This window comes from Myodes glareolus, chromosome 2 (assembly GCF_982192425.1).
Source record: "Myodes glareolus chromosome 2, mMyoGla1.1, whole genome shotgun sequence".
NCBI classification, from domain to species: domain Eukaryota; kingdom Metazoa; phylum Chordata; class Mammalia; order Rodentia; family Cricetidae; genus Myodes; species Myodes glareolus.
The window spans coordinates 105,591,344-105,609,687 of NC_142027.1; the positions used below are offsets into that span (position 1 = coordinate 105,591,344).

General features: G+C 49.3%; 1 protein-coding gene across 1 annotated transcript; it reads left to right on the forward strand.

Annotated features, from left to right (window-relative positions):
* The first annotated feature begins 578 nt into the window (after positions 1-578).
* Zfand2a (zinc finger AN1-type containing 2A) lies at positions 579-12,994 on the forward strand. Its single transcript, XM_087903349.1, has 7 exons — positions 579-795; positions 3,227-3,334; positions 4,065-4,159; positions 7,007-7,138; positions 9,076-9,227; positions 10,457-10,522; positions 10,704-12,994. Exons 2-7 carry the CDS (start codon positions 3,280-3,282, stop codon positions 10,717-10,719), a joined length of 516 nt encoding a protein of 171 aa, XP_087759475.1. The 5' UTR covers positions 579-795; positions 3,227-3,279; the 3' UTR covers positions 10,720-12,994.
* Positions 12,995-18,344: the final 5,350 nt, after the last annotated feature.

Here is an 18,344-nt window from a genome sequence, read left to right on the forward strand (position 1 = left end):
CACCACCACTTCAACACCTTGCCTAAATCACATGCATAGGGCGAAGGTGTTACAACCACCCTGCTAACAAAGACACAGGCATCTTGGGTACCATCTTGTAATCTATCTCTAGACCGGATCTCACTTCCAAGGCCTGGCACAGGTGTTCTGTCTCCCCCCCAGTCCTGGAATCCCTACAGCTTCACAGACGGGCCACCACGTCTGTGCATACTGCAGCTCAGAACCTCAGGACGGCTACAGGGACTGCCGGGCCACGAGAATCTCGCCCGCGGCCCAGTCCTGTCTCGGGCTCCCTGATACAGGCCTGCCACCTCGCCTAGAGCTGCCTCATCATGACTCAGCCCAGGCAAGAGATGATGCGCGACTGTTCCAGAAAAGAGGCGGAGGACAAGGTGGAGCCGAGATGGTGAACGGTCAGATTGGTCGCACGATGAGTGACAACATCACTGCGCGCGGCCCTCGGGGCCGTCACGACGGGAAGAGATTGGCTGGGCATCGGTGACGTTTTGGGTGCGCCCGCAAGCCTAGCCTAGGGGTTACAGGATTGGTTGGCATTAGTATGGCGTCATCGGAGAGCGCCGGGAACGCCCAGGATGAGTGACTCTGTAAATGTTGGCTGAGAATAAATGGCCCAGGCTGCGACAGGTGCGATGCTACGCTTTCCGGCTTTCCGAGAAGGCGGGTGGCACGCGGGGATTGGAGCCACAGTTCTTACTGCGGTGTCGCCGGGCTGACCACGAAGAAGGACACCGCTGCTGTCTCCGCCGCCGGCCCCCGACTACCCACTAGAGCCAGGTACCAGTGTGTCGTTTTGGGTCGCGATGAACCTGGGTCCCAGGAGCTGGTGAACCAGGGGCTGGTGTCTCAGCCCGGTGACATAGTACATCCCCAGGTCAGCTGTCCTGAACCAGTGTCCGTGAGCCAGGCGTGGTAATGCAGGCCTGTAGTCTCAGCACTGGGGAAGTTGAGCCATTAGATCGCAAGTTCCAGGCTAATTTGAGCTAAATAATGAAGATCCTTTGTCAAGAAACAGTCTATGTACCGGACATGGCGAGTTGCACCTTTAATCCTAGCGCTCCCGGAGGCAAACGCAGGCGGATCTCTGAGCTGATGGTCAGCGTGGGCTACAAAGTGAGTTACAGGACAGCCAGGACTACCTATCCCTAGGGGGGAAAAAAGAAAAGAAAAGAAAGAAACAATCGATGGTCATTTGGTAATAGCATCAAATGATGGTAGCTTTGAATAAAAAAAAATTCATAATGTGGATTCTATTGTGCACGATGCCAAAAGGTTTTTCTAGCTAACAGGAATGAGAATCGACAGTGAGCAGTTAAACGTACTAGGAACAAGGGCGGGTAGTGAATGGGGGCTGGCAGGTGGTATGGATGGTGTTCGAGAAGGTGACACTGTAGATTGGTCCTTGCAAGGCAAATAGATGTTTACGGAAGCCTGAGAGTTCTAGGCAAGGAAGAGGTTAGAAGCTCCTGGTAGAGAGGGGGAATGGTCAAAAATGTAAAAAGGTATTTGGGGGACTTGAACTCTGGAGAATGCATGAGTTTTGAGCCATTTGATGAGTGACAGAACAGAGAAGAGACTTAGCCTGGCCTCAAGGATACCAGTCTCTTAGTTGTCTGTTCTTGTGGGTAATTAATGGCTTGTGCCTCCTTCCCTGATCAGCTCTGGTCTTAAATCATTAAATAACAAGCATAAAGTAAAACTCAGTGCATAAGGGAGTAAGAGGCAAGGGACACACCGCTCTGGGGAGTGTAGTCAGCTAATGTCATTTAGCACCTGGGAATAGAATCTTGTTGATGTCAACAAGTGTACTGAGGAGATGAAATTGCAACCTCAACTTCTCCGTGGAAGCTCTGAACTGAATCTGGAAAGCCCTTCTCCTTGTCACCACCTTTGTTTTGTTTTTGGCCAGGGCTGGAGATTGAGCCTGGAACGCCCCCTTCCCACACGCTAGGCAGACATTCTGTTTCTAAGCTAAGCACCTCGGTGTCACTTCTCAGACATCATCCGCCTTTTTCTTTGAAGTAGGATGATCTGCCAGTGAATTCTGACTCCGACTCCTCAGCACTAGGATTCCAATCACTAACCACTACCTCTGACTTTTTCCTTTTCTTTTCGTTTTGAGACTGGATCTTGCTATATCTCTGTGACTGTCCTGGGAACCTGCTACGTAGACCAAGCTGGCCTTGAACTCACAGAGATCCATCCACCTCTGCCTCCCAAGTAACTGATATTAAAGGCGTGCGCCCACCATGCCCAGCTGTACCTGACTTTTTTATGGGAACTCTAGAGATTGAAATTCAGTGCCCACGCTCACAAGGGAAACGGTTTATCAGTTGAACTATCTCCCTGGCCCTCTTTCTACTGTTTTGTTTTTGTGTTTTAAGCAGGGTGTGATTGTTAGCTTTAACTGTCCACCTGGCACAACTTAGAAGCACCTGGAAGAAAGTCTCAATGAAGGATTGTCTGTCTACATTGGGCTGGCCAGTGGGCATGTCTCGGGCTGGGGTGGGGAGTTTTCAAGATCATTGATTAGGGAAAACCCAGTATACTATGGGTGGCACCATTCCCTAGGCAGGGGGGCCTGAACTATATAAGAGTGGAGAAATGGAGTTGTGCCCAAACAAGTGAGCAAGCATTTATTCATTTCTCTCTGGTCTTGACTGCGGATGTGACATGACTGTTTCAGGTCCCTGCCACCTTGATTTCCTTACAGTGATGGGACTATTACCTGGAACCTGAAGGTTCTTTTTATCACAGCAAAAGGGAGGAACTGATACACATGGTCTCCCAAAGCTGTCCAGGCTGGCATAGAGTTCGTGTGATTCTCTAGCCTCAGCCTTTAGAGTGGTTGGGATGGCAGGTCTGCCCCACCTAGCGTGGCTTGGGAATCTCAGGATGCATTGAGATGTGACTTTCCTGGAAATCCCGTGGCTGGGACATGCTTTGTAAACTAGGATCTAAAAGGTCTAGACAGCAAGCCGCCTCCCACCGTGGGTGTGGTTCTCCGGCCGAGACTTGGTGTTCATGGAGAGACTCCCACTTGCCTCTCTGCTGAAGTCTTGAGCACTTGTGAGACTTCAGTCTTTCCCGCGGCCCCAGGATGATTTGGATAACCCATGCTCCCCATAGAGGGAGTCTCTTGGTGCTCATTGGCCGCAGGGAACAGGTCCTGGTGATTAACTTGGGTCCTCATTCTCTTCATTTCTAGTTCCCACAGGGGATACTTGAATACCTACCCGTGTTTTGGACACTGTGTTCATAATGGAGTTTCCTGACTTGGGGAAGCACTGCTCAGAACCGACTTGCAAGCAGTTAGGTAAGAACTTTTGAGGGTTCCTTCTAGGAAACAATATTTCATTGGCTGTTTTGTGAGGGACATCTGGTTATTACATCATTAACTAAGTAGTTGGCCTCTGCCCTGGCCTTTGGCTTCTCAGTATAAGGACTCCGGTGCAGGACACAGGGTCTCTTCCTCACTGTAGTTCAGCACCCACCTAAAACCTGGCAATGGCTGCCAGGGCTATGCAGATAAAATATACAGCTTGGGTGATTGTGATATCACAAGAGATGGAATCCATGTTGAGAGGATAGTTCTTTGGGTCCTTTGGTGTCTCTTGGCCTTATTACATTTCTAGCCTTGGCACTGGGGTTGTGGATGAGTTGATAGAACTCTTTGCCCAGCATGTATGAAGCTCTGGATTCCATCCCAGCACCATGTAAAACCAGTGTGGTGGCTCATGTCTGTAATCCCAGCACTGGAGAGGTACAGGCAGGAGGAACACACATTCAAGGTCCTCCTGTGTTACATAGTGAGTTCTGGGCCAGCCTGGACTAAATAAGACCACTGTCTCTCTCTCTCTCTTTTTTTTTTTTTTTTTAATTTCCTCTCCCCACAGTTGTTTTCTCTCACGTGACACTTCAGGCTGTATATGTCTCTTAAAGGGATGAGGAGCCCAGTGTAGATATGTCCCTGCTTTGACTGGTCTGTAATTCTTTGGTTCCAATCTTTCAGAAACTTACTGTTTTGTCTTGATTTTTGTTTTTAGATTTTCTGCCAATAACATGTGACGCGTGTAAACAAGATTTCTGTAAAGATCATTTTTCCTATGCGGGCCATAAGTGTCCCCTTGCATTCAAGAAGGTAACTCATCCTCCCGGGGTCTAGACTGCATGCACCACACCTGTTCTGTGCTGGCCAGAGAATGGTCTGTGATAGCCATGCTTTGAGTTCTGAATGAGCGGGTTTATTAAGTGTGTAGCAAACCGAGGTAAAAGAGTCAGTAGCAAGAGAAAGCTGGAAGGAGAGATGGTGGATGGGTAGGTGAATAATAAAACATCATCCAGTTGGGCACTTAGAACATCCAGCAGGAACAGACTGGGGAGGGTGAGGGAGTCAGCCGGAGCCCCCAGTTGCTGTGTTCTTCTGGCTTCCTGTTCCCACTGCGTACTTTCCTGTCACGGGGTCAGCAACAGGCCCTATATTGGATGTCGTTTCCCCTCTAGCTGTTCGCTATGACATGGCGCTTTACTCTTGGTCTGCATTGCCGTTCTCTTCTCCCAGTCACAGTTAGGGGATGGACCAATCCCCAGTCAAGGCTTAGAGGACATGTTGAGACAAACACAATTGAGTTTGAAATGGGGTGGGGATGGGTTGCATCATGGCTTCCAGAGCCAGCTTTTCAGTGAACGCAATATAGTGTACCTCACATCAATACAGTGGATACCAGCCACAGCAGGTACTTATATTAATTAGGTTTTTTTTTCCATTATTTACTTGTTTAGTTCTGTTTTTTGAGACAGGGTCTCACTTCGTAGCTCTGATGGCTTAGAATTTGCTCTCAATCAGGCTGACCCTGAATTCATAAGAGATCCATCTGTCTCTGCCTCCTAAGTGCTGGGTTTAAAGGTGCTCTCCACTACGTCCAGCTGCTATCCACATTTTTTGAAACAAGGTCGGTTATTGAATCTGGAGCTTACCAAGTGGCCAGACCGGCTGGCCAGCAAACCCCAAGATCTCCACATCTTTGCCTTCCTGGCATTGGAGTTACAAATGCATACTGCCAGCCAGGCACAGTGGTGGCACATGCCTTTAATCCCAGTACTCGGGAGGCAGAGGCAGGTGGATCTCTGTGAGTTCGAGGCCAGCCTGGTCTACAGAGTGAATTCCAGAATAGTCAGGGCTACACAGAGAAACCTTGTCTCAAAACAAATAAACAACAACAAAATTAAATGCAAGCACCTGACTATTATGTGGATGCTGGGGTCTGAACTTGGATCTCTGAGCCATCTCCCTAGCCCTTTAGACTCTGCGTGTAAGGGAATAAGCAACTGTGGAAAGAGATGGCTAATTTTTAGTGTCATTGCTTGCTAGAAGACCGTATGGAAGGACTCACATAGATCCTGAAGTATTTGTGCTCTGAGCTGTCTGTCCCTGGCGCGTGCACAGGGTCAGCAGTGACAGTCTTCTGGGACAGTCAGGAAGTCAGGAGAGCCCTTGATTGCCTCTGTAGCCTGCGTGTGTAGGTGTGCTGACTCCAGATAGTGTGTGTGTGTGTGTGTGTGTGTGTGTGTGTGTGTGTGTGTGTAAGTAAGTGTAAGTCAGGATTGAGCTAGTTCAGTGGATGGACTATGGCTGTAGGCCGTGACCCCTGAGGCCCATGGGGAAGTCTACACCCTCCCAGCCAAATTGTGCTGTGTCTGAGGGCAAGGAGAGAGCAGCCTCAGGTGCCATCCACCTTGTTTTCTGAGATAGTCACTCACTGCCTGGAATTCACCGAGTGGGTTAGGCTGGCTGTTTAGCAGGCCCCAGAGATCCTCGTGTCTTCACCTCTGCAGTGTTGGGATTGCCAGCACATCTCACCAAACCTGGCTTTCAGGTGGGTGCTGGGAGTAGAACTCAGGTCCTGGTGCTTGCATGGGTATCTCTACCACCTGGTCTGTCTCCCAGCCCTCTGATTGCACCCTCAGTTTGTGTTCCACAATCGAGGCTTCACAGTTGGCCCTTCACCTTCACACACTTGGCTGGTGGATTACCCTGCACCAGTGAACAGCAGGTGTCAAAAGTTTCTTGTTCCTTTGTCTTAGTAGCAGGAGTTTCTAGGAGATTCCACAGTGTCCAGCAGACACTGGGAGGTGCCTATTAGAACTCCGGGTCCCTCGAGTCCCTGGGTTCGCTCTGTCCCAGAGGTGACTCACAGGTTATGTCAGTGAATTCTCCCACTTCCTCTGTTGGCATGTGGACAGGGGGTGACTTTGTCACACGCCTTAAACAGTGCTGGGCACTGTCCAGCCAAGTCATTGGGGTGGGTGGGGTAGGTGACTCACATTCCTGCTTACCAGTTCTGATGACTAGGTGACCACCTGTTTGTGTGTCATCTGGACCTTTCCTTGTGCCCATGTATCTATCCAGAGATCACACAATAATGCTTTCTTTCTTGGGCACATCAGCCAACTGAGGCAGCCCTCCTGCAGACAGCAGGCCACACATGCCTGTGATCCCTGTTTCCGTCTGGTGTCAGCTGCCCCATCCCCCCTGGCATGAACCCCTCCCTCAGTGGTCCTGGCTCAGAATCTTGCCTTTACTCGCTCCAGAGCCCCCTCAGTGACTGACAGGTAGCAGTGTGGTGTAGCCTGTCCACCGCCGAGGCCGTTCTTCCTGCTGGTAAAGCCACTGAGGGTCAGAGAGGCAGCTGCATAGAGCAGCTGCCAGGACCCTTCCTGCCAGTGGCTCTGAGGGGTCAAGTGGGTCCCCCTCACAGCCATGCACCTCCCTGATCCCATCAGCTTCCTCTCTTGAGGGCCCTTCAGAGCTGGCAGTGGTCTTCCTTGGGTCTTTACTCTTATGCTGTAGGTGGCATCCTGTTAACCGCACAGTTCCTGGTCCTCACCAGTGTGCTCCCCCTGGTAAATACATTTTACCCTCTGTGTGTGTGTGAGTGTGTGGCGTTTGAGTGTGAGTCTTGGTGTCATCGCGTGTTCATTATTTCAGGATGTGCAGGTGCCCGTGTGTCCCCTCTGTAATGTCCCTATCCCTGTGAAGAGAGGTGAGATCCCAGACGTGGTGGTTGGAGAGCACATGGACAAAGACTGCGCCTTTCACCCTGGGAGGAACCAAAAGAAGGTGAGAGCTGGGTTAGGGCTGACACACGCGCTGACACACACGCTAACACACAACATAGTGCTGCTGCTGCTGCTTGCGGGGACAGATCCTCATGTAGCCCAGGCTGGTCTCCTGTTGCTGTGCAGTCAAGTATGACCTTGAGCTCCTGATCCCGATCTCCTGAGTACTAGAATTACACTCATGCTCTCCCATGCCTGTTTTAGGTGGTGTTGGGGATCGAACCTCGGACACAGTGCTTGTTAGGCAAACACTCTTCAGACTGAGCCACACCTTCAGCCCCTAAGGTCTCTTAAGTGTGGAGTGCCACCAGGCAGTGGGAAGCTGAGGTCTTCCTGCGTTGTGAGTGGGGAGTTTGTTGCGTGGGAACAGTTCCCAAGTCTCACAAGGGTCCCTGTTTAGGTCCTCATCTTCAGGAGTCCCCAAGTGTCTCTTCTGATAGGAAAGAGGGCAAGGCTGTCTAGAATGTTCTGTTGACTCTCTCCTTTTCTGCACTCCCCTGGAGTCAGAAGAAGGTGTCACCTGTCCTTTCCTGGCGGTGGAGGTGTACCTGTCTTGGGTCTTTCTTGGAGAATAATGGGACTTCTCAGAGAAGATTTGTCCCCAGCCACCCAGAGGGCAGTACAAGCAAGGACTGTGTGGTCCTTGAGCCGGACATAGCTGCCTCCATCCTGCCCCACCGTTGGTTCTCACAGCCTCCACCCAACCAGGTCTTCAACTGTGCCTCTGTATTAAAGGTGGCCTGTGGCCTCTCTGGGATGCGGTCCTGCTGTGCCTCTGCCCTTGTGCTGTGTTTCCTCAGAAGGCTTGCTCTGAGGCTTCCTTCAGCTAACAGCTGGGTCTTCTCTCACCTGCCAGCTCCAGGTCACGTGCCTTCAGCTTCTGAAGTCTGGCTGCATCCTTTCCCTCTCCCTTTCTTCCTCCTCCTACGCTTCCGCGTTCCTTCCCTCCCTCCCTTCCTCGTTGTTTTTGAGACTTAGTCTAGCTTACTCTTGATCCTCTGCCTCAGGTGTCTGAATGCTGGGATTACAGGCTTCCTTCATCAAGCCTAGCTCTTTTTGTTGTTTGCTTTTCTAGACTTGTTCCTTTTGGAGAAACCTCTTGGCTGCCGTTTTGTTGATACTTCACGAGGGGAAAAACCTTACCGCTTGCAGAGCCCTTCCTTATAGCAGCCTTCTGCCGGCCACACATTCCCAGGGCCTGAGCTCCGGGCTCGGGAGCCCTCCCATTGTGGCTGTTCCTCCCCTGGGAGCTCCTCGTGTGTTTTTCTCCTGCTTATTGTTTTCTCTGATGTTCAGCCTCAGCCTGCCCCACCGTTTTCCAGAGTAAGCACATGCACACACAGGCTGGGGAGCAGCTCAGTGGATAAAGCTTTCCAGCTGGTCACGCAGGCCTGAAAACCTGAGTTAAAGCCAAATAGACCACTGTCTCCAGAACTCCTGAGCCAGTGGCTCCCATGGAGCTGCTGTCAACTCTTGCTTTGCCTCCCAACCTGCCCTGTTTTCTTTCTGCAAGCTTCTCTCTCTCTCTCTCTCTCTCTCTCTCTCTCTCTCACACACACACACACACACACACACACACACACACACACACTCCTGTCCCTCACGGGACTAGGTAGCAGGCATATACATGTAGCCATACCCAACTTTTACATGGGTGCTGAAGATCTGACATTCGATCTCTCTCTATACCTTGACAACTGCTCTTACCCACTGAGCCATCTCCCCAGCTTCAGGTTTTGTTTTTTTGTTGCTTTTGTTTTTATTGGGCAGTGTTGGAGAATGAGTCTGCTGCTAAGCCACAGCCATAAGCTTCTTTGTATGTGTGTGTGTTGTCAGGCGGGAGTGTCTGGGACCTGGCACACAGGTGGAGGCAGTTCTCTCCTAACTCTGAGCTGGGCTGGTGACATGCTGCTCACAGACGTGACTTTATTCTTGCAGGTTTTCACACACCGATGCTCGAAAGAGGGATGCAGGAAGAAGGAGATGCTGCAGCTGGCTTGTGCACAGTGCCATGGCAACTTCTGCATTCAGCATAGGCATCCTCTGGACCACAACTGCCAAGCTGGGAGCAGCTCGGCCAGCAGGGGGAGGTGAGCACAGACTCCTGGTGCTGCCAGTCTGGTGTGCAGGAGCTTAGATTCTCAGTCAGAGCTGGGGCTGCATGCTGGGTACCTCAACATCAGGAATTTATTCTTTCAGGAACAGAGAGTTGGCAACTGGTTGGCTCCTTCTGAGAGGCCTGACCTCTCCCAGTTTCTCCCAATTTTTGGTTTGCCCAGTACTCCCTAGTGAGCCTGGCTTTGTAGGCACATTGCTCCCATCTCTGCCTTTGTCTTGGTGTTGTCTGCCTGAGTGCCTGTCTGCATCTTGCCTCCCGCTCTGTTAGGACATAGTCAGTGTGTGCCCTGCTGTCCTGATGGCTGAGGTGACTGATGCTCTGTTTGGTCATCTCAGATTTGTCTCTAAATGAGGTCCCTCCTGAGTGCTAGGGATTGGGTTAGGACATTGGCATGTCTTTTGTGCAAGGGGGCACAGGTCATCCTTTATTGCTACTTTTTTTTCTTTTTTTTCCAAGATGGAGTTTCTCTGTATAGCTTTGGAGCCTGTCCTGGAACTCGCGCTGTAGACCAGGCTGGCCTCGAACTCACAGAGGCCTGCCTCTGCCTCCCAAGTGCTGGGATTAAAGGCGTGCACCACCACCCATCTCCTTATTGCTACTGTTTTAAGTTGTAGAAACTTCTGTCTGCACTCACTCCTGAGTCAAGATGAAATACAACTTGTGTGTGTGTGTGTGTTTATGTGTGCCCCTGCCCACCTGCCTACCCATGCATACACTCAGGTGTGCATGGATGTTGGTCCTTGAGTTCTACCTTGTTTGACACAAAGCCTCTTGTTTGCTGTGGCATGTGACAGGCTGGCTGGCCTGAGAGTTTCCCTGGAGGTTGCTGTCTTCACCCCCAACATCCCTGTAGGATCCCTGGGATTGTGGACACACACTAGCATTTAGCTCTTTCATGGTGCTGTGAGTTAAATGAGTCCTCAGGTTTGTGCAGCAAGCACTCTCCCCTGAACTATCTGCCAGCCCCATAAATTACCTCTTAGTCTTTACTCTTTAGTTGGGAGTAAGGATACATATATGCTACAGCATGCGTCTATAGAGGTCAGAGGACAGCTAAGTTACTTTGTAGCCGCACTTGACTTTCTTAAGCTGTTTGTATGTGATCCAGGCTGGAGCACAACTGTCCAACTGCAGAGACATGAGTGGGCTTTTTTGATGCGGGTCAGAGGATTGAATAAACACATCTGATTTTCCCTGTAGGCCTTCAGCATCCAGCGCTCCTGAGCAGAAGCCATCAGGAATCAGTTGGCTGGCCCAGCAACTCAGGTACTGGTCTAAATTGTCTCTCAAACATGTGACGTGTCATGCTTCCATAAGAAAGGCCTTGCCTGGCTACAGTAGCTGTTTCTAGAATGTCCCAAGTGACCCCCAAGGTCCTTTAGCATGACAGACCCCTTCTAGGCAGTTCTGACGTGGTGACCCATCACTTCTTCCTCTTCTTTTACAGGCGGACAGTGAAGTGACAGCGTGGGCCACACGCCAGCTCCTTTCCGGCACTTTCCTGATTCTCCTGGTAGACTGAGTCTTTATGGAAAAGTCTCCATTGACTGTTCAAGTTAGGGCAGAGAGATGGCTCAGTGGGTACTTGCCTCACAAGCCTGAGGACCTAGTTTATCCCCAGAATTCATGTTTTTGTTTTTGTTTTTTAAAGAAAAAAAAACAGATATGGTTGGTGCACACTTTTAATCTTACCAATGTAGAGTAGAGGCAGGCGAATCCTTGGGGCTCTGTGACCAGCAGCCTGGCCTAATTGGGGGTTCCGGGCCAGAGTGACATCACCTTGAAAAACAGGGTGGACATTTCCTGAGGAGGGACATTGGAGATTCATCTTTGACTTCACACACATATATGTACACCCACATGTACACATACATGTACACCCACATGTACACCCACATGTACACATACATGTACACCCACATGTACACATACACACAACGCACAAATTACTTAAGAAATGAGGCTGTTCAGCAACTTTGAGCTGCGTTAGGTTCCTGTAGCAAGCGCTGAGTTCCGGAGCTGAGGACCTGTGTAAATATCAGTAGTGGTGGCTTTGGCCTGTGCTATACCATTTCCGGAAAATTCTGTGCTATAACAGAAAAGAGCTGCTGATGACTCTGAATTCTTCCCTATATGGCTTTTGTAATGAGCTGTCTGTGGGGCACAGTCCTCTCACGGTCCCCAAGAGCTCAAGTGAGTGTGGTGCCCTTTCCTGACCCCGGCTGGGGCTACTGTGGAGGGAGGATGTGTACTTGGCCTACAGTGGACTTAAGCAACCAGCTTAGCTATGCCATGACTCCTCATTCCTGGCTTCAGTTTTCACTTCAAGACAGAGTCTCACCATGAATCTCCAGCTGTCTTGGAACTCACTCTGTAGACCAGGCTGGCCTTTAACTCACAGAGATCCACCTGCCTCTGCCTCCCAAGTGTGGGTCCAGTTTTAACTCCCAAGAAGAGCATCATGAAAGGGAAGCCCTCTCTGGACTTTATGGTGGCAGCAGGCAGGGGCTCCCCTCTTGGTCTCTTTTGAGGAGCAGAAACCCAGACAGGAGGAGCAATGGAGAAGGTCTGCAGGGTGTGGCCTCTGTTGCTCCTGTGTCACCTGTGTGGCCTAAGCACGAGTGCCACCAGCTGCCCATGCCCACGTGGGGAAGAGCATGTCTGGAGTGCCCCGGTGACGGATGCCAGCATTAGATTAATCCTGATGACCACTGGGTGTCAGGGATGTCATGGGACCAGCCCCCCAAGCCAGTTTTCCCTTAACCCTGATTTCTGACACCTTTGGGGCAGTTGAACTCCCTGATTTACATACCTAGCAGCATTCTGCAGGGTTTTGTGGCCTCTGACTGTAGGGGAGGCAGGACTGGGTTCTTAGCCTGTTCTCCGAAGACTTGACTGTGAGTGTCCTAAGCCAGTGCCTCTCCAGGGTCCGTGTCAGTATGGCTCCCAGCTCTCATGCTGCTTCCTACTCCCAGTCTCTGACTAGTTCTGAGGGGACTCGGGGTTTGCCCTTAGAACAAGGTCTAGGCTGTGGTGCTGTGTGGGGACACTGAGACAAATCATGTCTTTGCCTCTACTTCCCAGGGTGGTAGCCCCTAACCTTCATGGTGATGGGCACTTTAGATGTAGCCAGCATAATGGAGCTTTTCATTCTGCTTCAGGTTTAAAATATCTGGGTTTGTAATTAGGCACCATTTAAGTATGTTAGGGACTTGGCTGTGTGAACCTACCTCCTAATCATTTTATGAAATAAAAATGCCTCAGCTGAGATAACTTCAGATTGGGAATTAAAAACCATTGCCCCTGTAGTTTAAGAGTTGTACTGCTCTTGCAGAGGTCAGGAGTTTAATTCCCAGCGTCGCTCACAACTACACGTAAACTTCAGCTCCCGGGCATCTGATACCTCTGGCCTCTGTGGGCACTTGCACTCAAAGCCACACACCCTTAAGCACATAAAGAAAAGTCAGAAGTGTGTTGGGAAAGGTTAGGGCCTAGCTTTGTGGATTAACACTTGCCTGGAGTCCACCAATGTGGAGCTGAGGCCATGATCCATAGGAGAGCACCTGCCTAGCACCCCTCAGGTCTGGGGCATGGTTTCTAGTAGAGCACCTGCCTATCGTGTCTGAGGCAAAGGAAGCAAAACAAAATCACCAGGCTTCAAGGACAATATCAAATGTAAGACGTTGTTTATATGTTGAAATATTTTACATATAATGGTTAATAAAATAATTTTTTTCACTTGTTTGTTTTTTATTTATTTTTAGATAAGAGTCTCTCTAAATAGTGATCTGTAGACCAGTCTGACCTTGAACTCAGTGCTCCTGCCTCCACCTGGAATTAACAGTATGCGCCAATGCCCCCAGCTTGTTTACTTTTCTATGTGTGTGTTCTGTCTGTGTGTGTACTGAGTACGTGCCTGGTGCTTGCAGAGATCAGAATGTGTTTTCTTGAGAAGTGTGGATAATTATTTTCAAAGTCTGCATTTTGTGTGTGTGTGCGCTCACGCATGTGCATATATGGAGTTCAGGTGTATTTGTTTGTTTGCACATGTTGGCACAAGGGTACACAAATGTGGAAGCCTGAGAATGACCTTCGGTGTCTTCCTTGGTTGCTCTCCACCTTATAGCCTGAGGCAAGAGACTCGATTCACCTGGGTCTAGCTGCCAGCCAGCTCCAGGAATCCCTGTCTTTGCCTCTTGCATGCTGGTTCTACTGGAAAGCTGCCATGCCCACCTTTTTTTTTTTTTTTTTTTAAAAGACCTGGGGTCTTGAACGCTGCTTCTCACATTTGTGTGGCAATCACTGCCTTCTGAACATCTTCCTGGTCCTGTGTGCTCTTTTTAAGCAGAGACTTGCCCCTCTACTCTAGTACATATTAGGAGGATTCTCTGTCCCTCGCTGCTGGGGTGCTATGGGTGGAGGCTGTTGGGGAACACTAGGTGGAGGGAGGAGCTTTGTATCCATAAGACTTGCTGTTAAGCCGTGTGTTGGTGTCCTGGTCCCTGCCCAACCACCTTGAGTGGGTAGGAAGGGTCTGTTTTCATACCCGCCCCAGGTAGTTAGCATCATGGTGTACGGACAATGCTGGGATGAGCAGGTGCATTGATATCCCTGTGTGTCATTCAGTGAGCACCAGCGTGGCCTTGGGCACCCTCAGAACCCTCCCAGAGGCACAGAAAGTGGGACTGAAACCAGATTGAAAAATGGAGAAAATTGACAAGAAAATGTAAAGAACCTGCTAACACAAGAGTCTGAAAACTTAACCAGCTGAGAAACAAGAATTCTAATGTAATTAATAACTGCTTAAGGCCTTGCTTTTCTCAGCTCACTGCTCCCAAAGAGGACCAGAGTTCAGTTCCCAGCACCCATGTCTGGCAGCTAACATACTGGTACTCTACCTCCGGGGGTTCTGATGCCCTCTTCTGGTCTCCATCAGTACCTGCACCACATGTACACACTGAAACACATAAATTTTTTCAATATTTATTTATTATGTATACAATATTCTGTCTGTGTGTATGTCTGCATGCCAGAAGAGGGTACCAGACCTCATTACAGATGGTTGTGAGTCACCATGTGGTTGCTGGGAATTGAACCCAGGACCTCTGGAAGAACAGGCAATGCTCTTAACCACTGAGCCATCTCTCCAGCCCAACACATAAATATTTTTAAAAAATCCCTTTTAAAAGATTATATCCCTATCCAAGGCACTCGTAGAACCACCCTATGATTTCAGTTATAGGAAAGGGAACAGAGATAGAGGAAGGGTTGTCCCCTAACAATCTATTAGGTAACAAAATTCCAAAAGTTACAAAAATCCTACATGCAGTCACCATTGAAGACACTTAACCACTGTTTTTTAAAAAGCTCACACCCATGGGCTGGAGAGTTGGCCTGGCTGGAGAGAGTTTAAGAGAACCCAGGTTCCATTCCCAGCACCCACATAGTGGTACACAACTGTCTTGTAACTCCAGTCCCAGAGGATCCAATACCCTCTTCTGACCCCTGTAGGCACCAGGTACATACGTGGTGAGCATATATGAATGCAAGCCAAGTATACACATAAAAATAAATATAAAACTTAAAAAATTAAGCCAGCCAGGCATGGTGGCACACACCTTTAATCCCAGCATTTGGGACACAGAGGCAGGCAGATCTCTGAGTTAGAGATCAGTCTGGTCTACAAAGCAAGTTCCAGGACAGTGAGGGCTGTTACATAGAGAAAGCCTGTCTTAAAAAAAAAAAAAAGAAGAAAAAAAAAAAAACAAGAACAAAATTAAGGAGCCCACACCTATACTCTGACATGTGGTTTATTACTTTGGTGACTTCTTTTTTTCTTTTTGTTGTTTTAAAAGTGTCTCATTATCTGGCATGATAGATGTGTGGCCTCTGAACTCACAGAGATCCACCTGCCTCTTCCTCCCAAAGGCTGAGACTAAAGGTGAGAGTCACCACACTCAGATCGTTTCTTTGAAACAACGTCCTACGAATCCATGGCTCGCCTCAAGGATGGTCTTGAGCTCCCGATCCTCCTGCCTCCACTTTCCAGGAACTAGGTTCACAGACGTTTATCACTCTACCAGTGTCTAAGGTGCTGGTGATGGAACCCAGGGCTTCACTGATGGTCGGTGAACATGCTATCAAGTGAGCTACAGCCCATCCCGCTATTTTGATAACTTGTCCTGAAATTCTTTTCTGCATTGAAACCAAGGATTTTGTTTCACCTGACTCAAGGTTCCCTAAAAGATTTTTTAAAATTTAAAGAAAACTTGACGACTCAGTGCTTGCTGAACACTTGCTGCTCTTCTGAGAATTCAAGTTCGATTCCCAGCACCCACATTCATCACACACCCAGCTCCCAACCATCCAAAACTCCAGTTCTGGAGAATCTGAAGCCCTCTACTGGTCCCTGCAAGTCCTGCAGTGCACAGATCACATGCAGACAAAACACTCCTATACAAAAAATTAGAACAAAATTTTTTTTTTGATTTTTTGAGACAGGGTTTCTCTGTAGTTTTTGGTGCCTGTCCTGGAACTAACTCTTGTAGACCAGGCTGGCCTCGAACTCACAGAGATTCGCCTGCCTCTGCCTCCCGAGTGCTGGGATTAAAGGCGTGCGCCACCACCGCCCGGCCCTAGAACAAATTTTTATTTTTAAAAAATTTCTTTTATTATGTATACAGTGTTCTGCCTCCATGTTTGCCGATATGCCAGAAGAGGTCACCAGACCTCATTATAGATGGTTGTGAGCCACCATGTAGTTGCTGGGAATTGAACTCATGACCTCTGGAAAAGGTCTTAACCTCTTAGCCATCTCTCCAGCTTTAAATCTTTATTTTAAAATAAAAGAAAATAAAAAAGTTTTAAAGAAATTCCTCAGGCTGATACAGGTGACAGAATGGAGCCCCCATCCCTGTTGCTGCTGAGAGGCCTGCACAGAAGCTGCCCCACTGGGCACAACCCAGTGGTCACTAGATTACCCAGGTGTGTCACTATTCACCTGCCAATCATCCCCGGTTCTACAGAGTGTAAAATCGACCTTTAACTTAATTATGTGTATACATGAGACTGAGTGTTTTGCCCACACGTATGTCTGCACTTGTGTGTGCCTGATGTTTTTGGAGGTCAGAAGAGGGTGCCATAGCTCCTGGAATTGGAACGTGGCAGTGGTTGTGAACCAGTGCTAGAACTGAACCCAGGTCCTCTGGAAGAGCAGCAAGTGTTCTTAACTGCTGAGCTGTTTCTCCAGCCCTGGAAGATGGTTTATGGGTTTATGTTGTTTAAAGAGAATCCCAGCATGTAGTCCAGGCTAGCCATGATCTTGAAATCCTACTGCCTCAACCTCCCAACTGCTAGAGTCCTGGGATTACAGGCAAGAGCTCCCACACCTGTCAAGCCTAGTGGCCTCATTTTCTTGGAGTTGCTTGGGATCTATGTCTGGTATAGGCTGGAAGGGTCAGCACATTAGCCAAAGGCTTCCTTCCTGTCTCTTATGGGGCAGACACCTCTTCAACTGCTCTGACATCTTAGAGCTGGCTTTGGGAAGAGTCATCCTGCCCATCTCGGCTGCTTCCTCCCTTTTCTGAGTTGTCTTCTGTTGTCAGATCCAGTCCGTCTTTGGGTGGACTCCAAAGCCTGGCTGTTTTTCAGACCAGAGACTAGGGACAGTGGCTGGCTTTTCAGGACTGTGAGCTGCAGTTTCTGTCCTTCTCACAAGATGTCACCAGAAGGCCTTTGTTGGAATGCAGGTTGACAGTGCCGCAGGCCCTTCCTGTGAGGCACCAAAGAACTAGGTGGTGTCCCTGAAACCTGGGTCTGAGCAGTCACCCTTACCTCTCTCCCATAGCTGGGGACTAACAATGGTCTCTTCAGTTCCTCAGCTCCAAAACGAGTTTGGGAAGCGGGTCGGTATGTGGGTGAATTAGATTTTCTTTCCCAAGTTCAAACTTGAAAAGGGGGATCTTTGATGTCCCCTCTGCTTTACAAGTGTCTTCTTTCCCCATGTGTATGTGTTGTGTGGTGTGCATATGTGCGGAAGTGTGTGTGTGTGTGTGTGTGTGTGTGTAGACCGAAATTGATATCAGACATCTGCCTCAATCACTCTCCACTTTATTCATTGAGGCAGGCACTCTCAGTTGATCCCAGAGTTCAGTGATTCAACTAGTCTGGCTAACCAGGCTGTCCTGGGTTCCTCTGTCTCCGCCTCCTGAGCCTCAGGATTACAGGCGACTGCCAGGTCTGCCAGCTTACTCATCTGGGTTCTGGGGATCTGAACTTCTGTCCCACCTGTGCAGCAAGCACTTTATCCACTGAGCCATCCGCAGCCCACGTTTTCAATGTCTTGAGGGGAGTATGGAAGGGGAAGCTGGCCTGACTTCTCTTCTTGTCCTGGGTAAGGAGTGACTTGTTTTATTTTTCTGGAACAGTGTGAGAATGCATAATCAGAGGCAGGAGGGGTGGCTCGGTGGTTGAGAGCACAGACTGCTCTTCCAGAGGCTCTCAGTTTGACTCCCAACACCCATATCAGGCGACTCACAGTGAGCTTCCGGGAACTCTGGCTCCTCTGGCCTCTGTGGACACCTGCACCCCTGTGCACACACTGCCACACAGACACACATACTTTAAAATCCTTCACAGGTGTGCCCTATTTTGGGGTTAAGATGATTTCGGATGTAGTCAAGTTGACAACCAAGAATAGCCATCCCACAATTCCTGCAAATTGTCCTCTGATCTTCATGAGGGCGCCAGGGCACATGCATGTCTGTGTAGACACACACAATAAGTTAATAACTGAAATAGAGCCAGGAGATGATGGCATACACTTTTCATCCCAGCACTTGGCCATTAGATGTTCAAGGAGGCTGATGTTTGTTTCCATTTGTTTATTCCATCCTTCCACTTTTTCCTCCCTAGGTCAGGACTCGGGTAGGACTAGCTCAGGGCTAACCTGGGCTACAGTTGAATTCAAAGCTGGTCAGGGAAACTTAGTGAGACTCTGTCTCAAAATAAAAAGTAAAAGGGGGGTGGAGAGATGGCTCCACAGTGAGGTGCTCCTGCTGCCCTTGCGGTGAGTTCCCAGCACTCATGG

Excerpts from the sequence above, each read along its gene's own strand:
- Zfand2a (XM_087903349.1), top strand. The coding sequence starts at position 3,280 with ATGGAGTTTCCTGACTTGGGGAAGCACTGCTCAGAACCGACTTGCAAG. Across the intron at positions 3,335-4,064 it reads ACCGACTTGCAAGCAGTTAG|ATTTTCTGCCAATAACATGT; the intron begins GTAAGAACTTTT and ends TTTTGTTTTTAG. Across the intron at positions 4,160-7,006 it reads GTCCCCTTGCATTCAAGAAG|GATGTGCAGGTGCCCGTGTG; the intron begins GTAACTCATCCT and ends TCATTATTTCAG.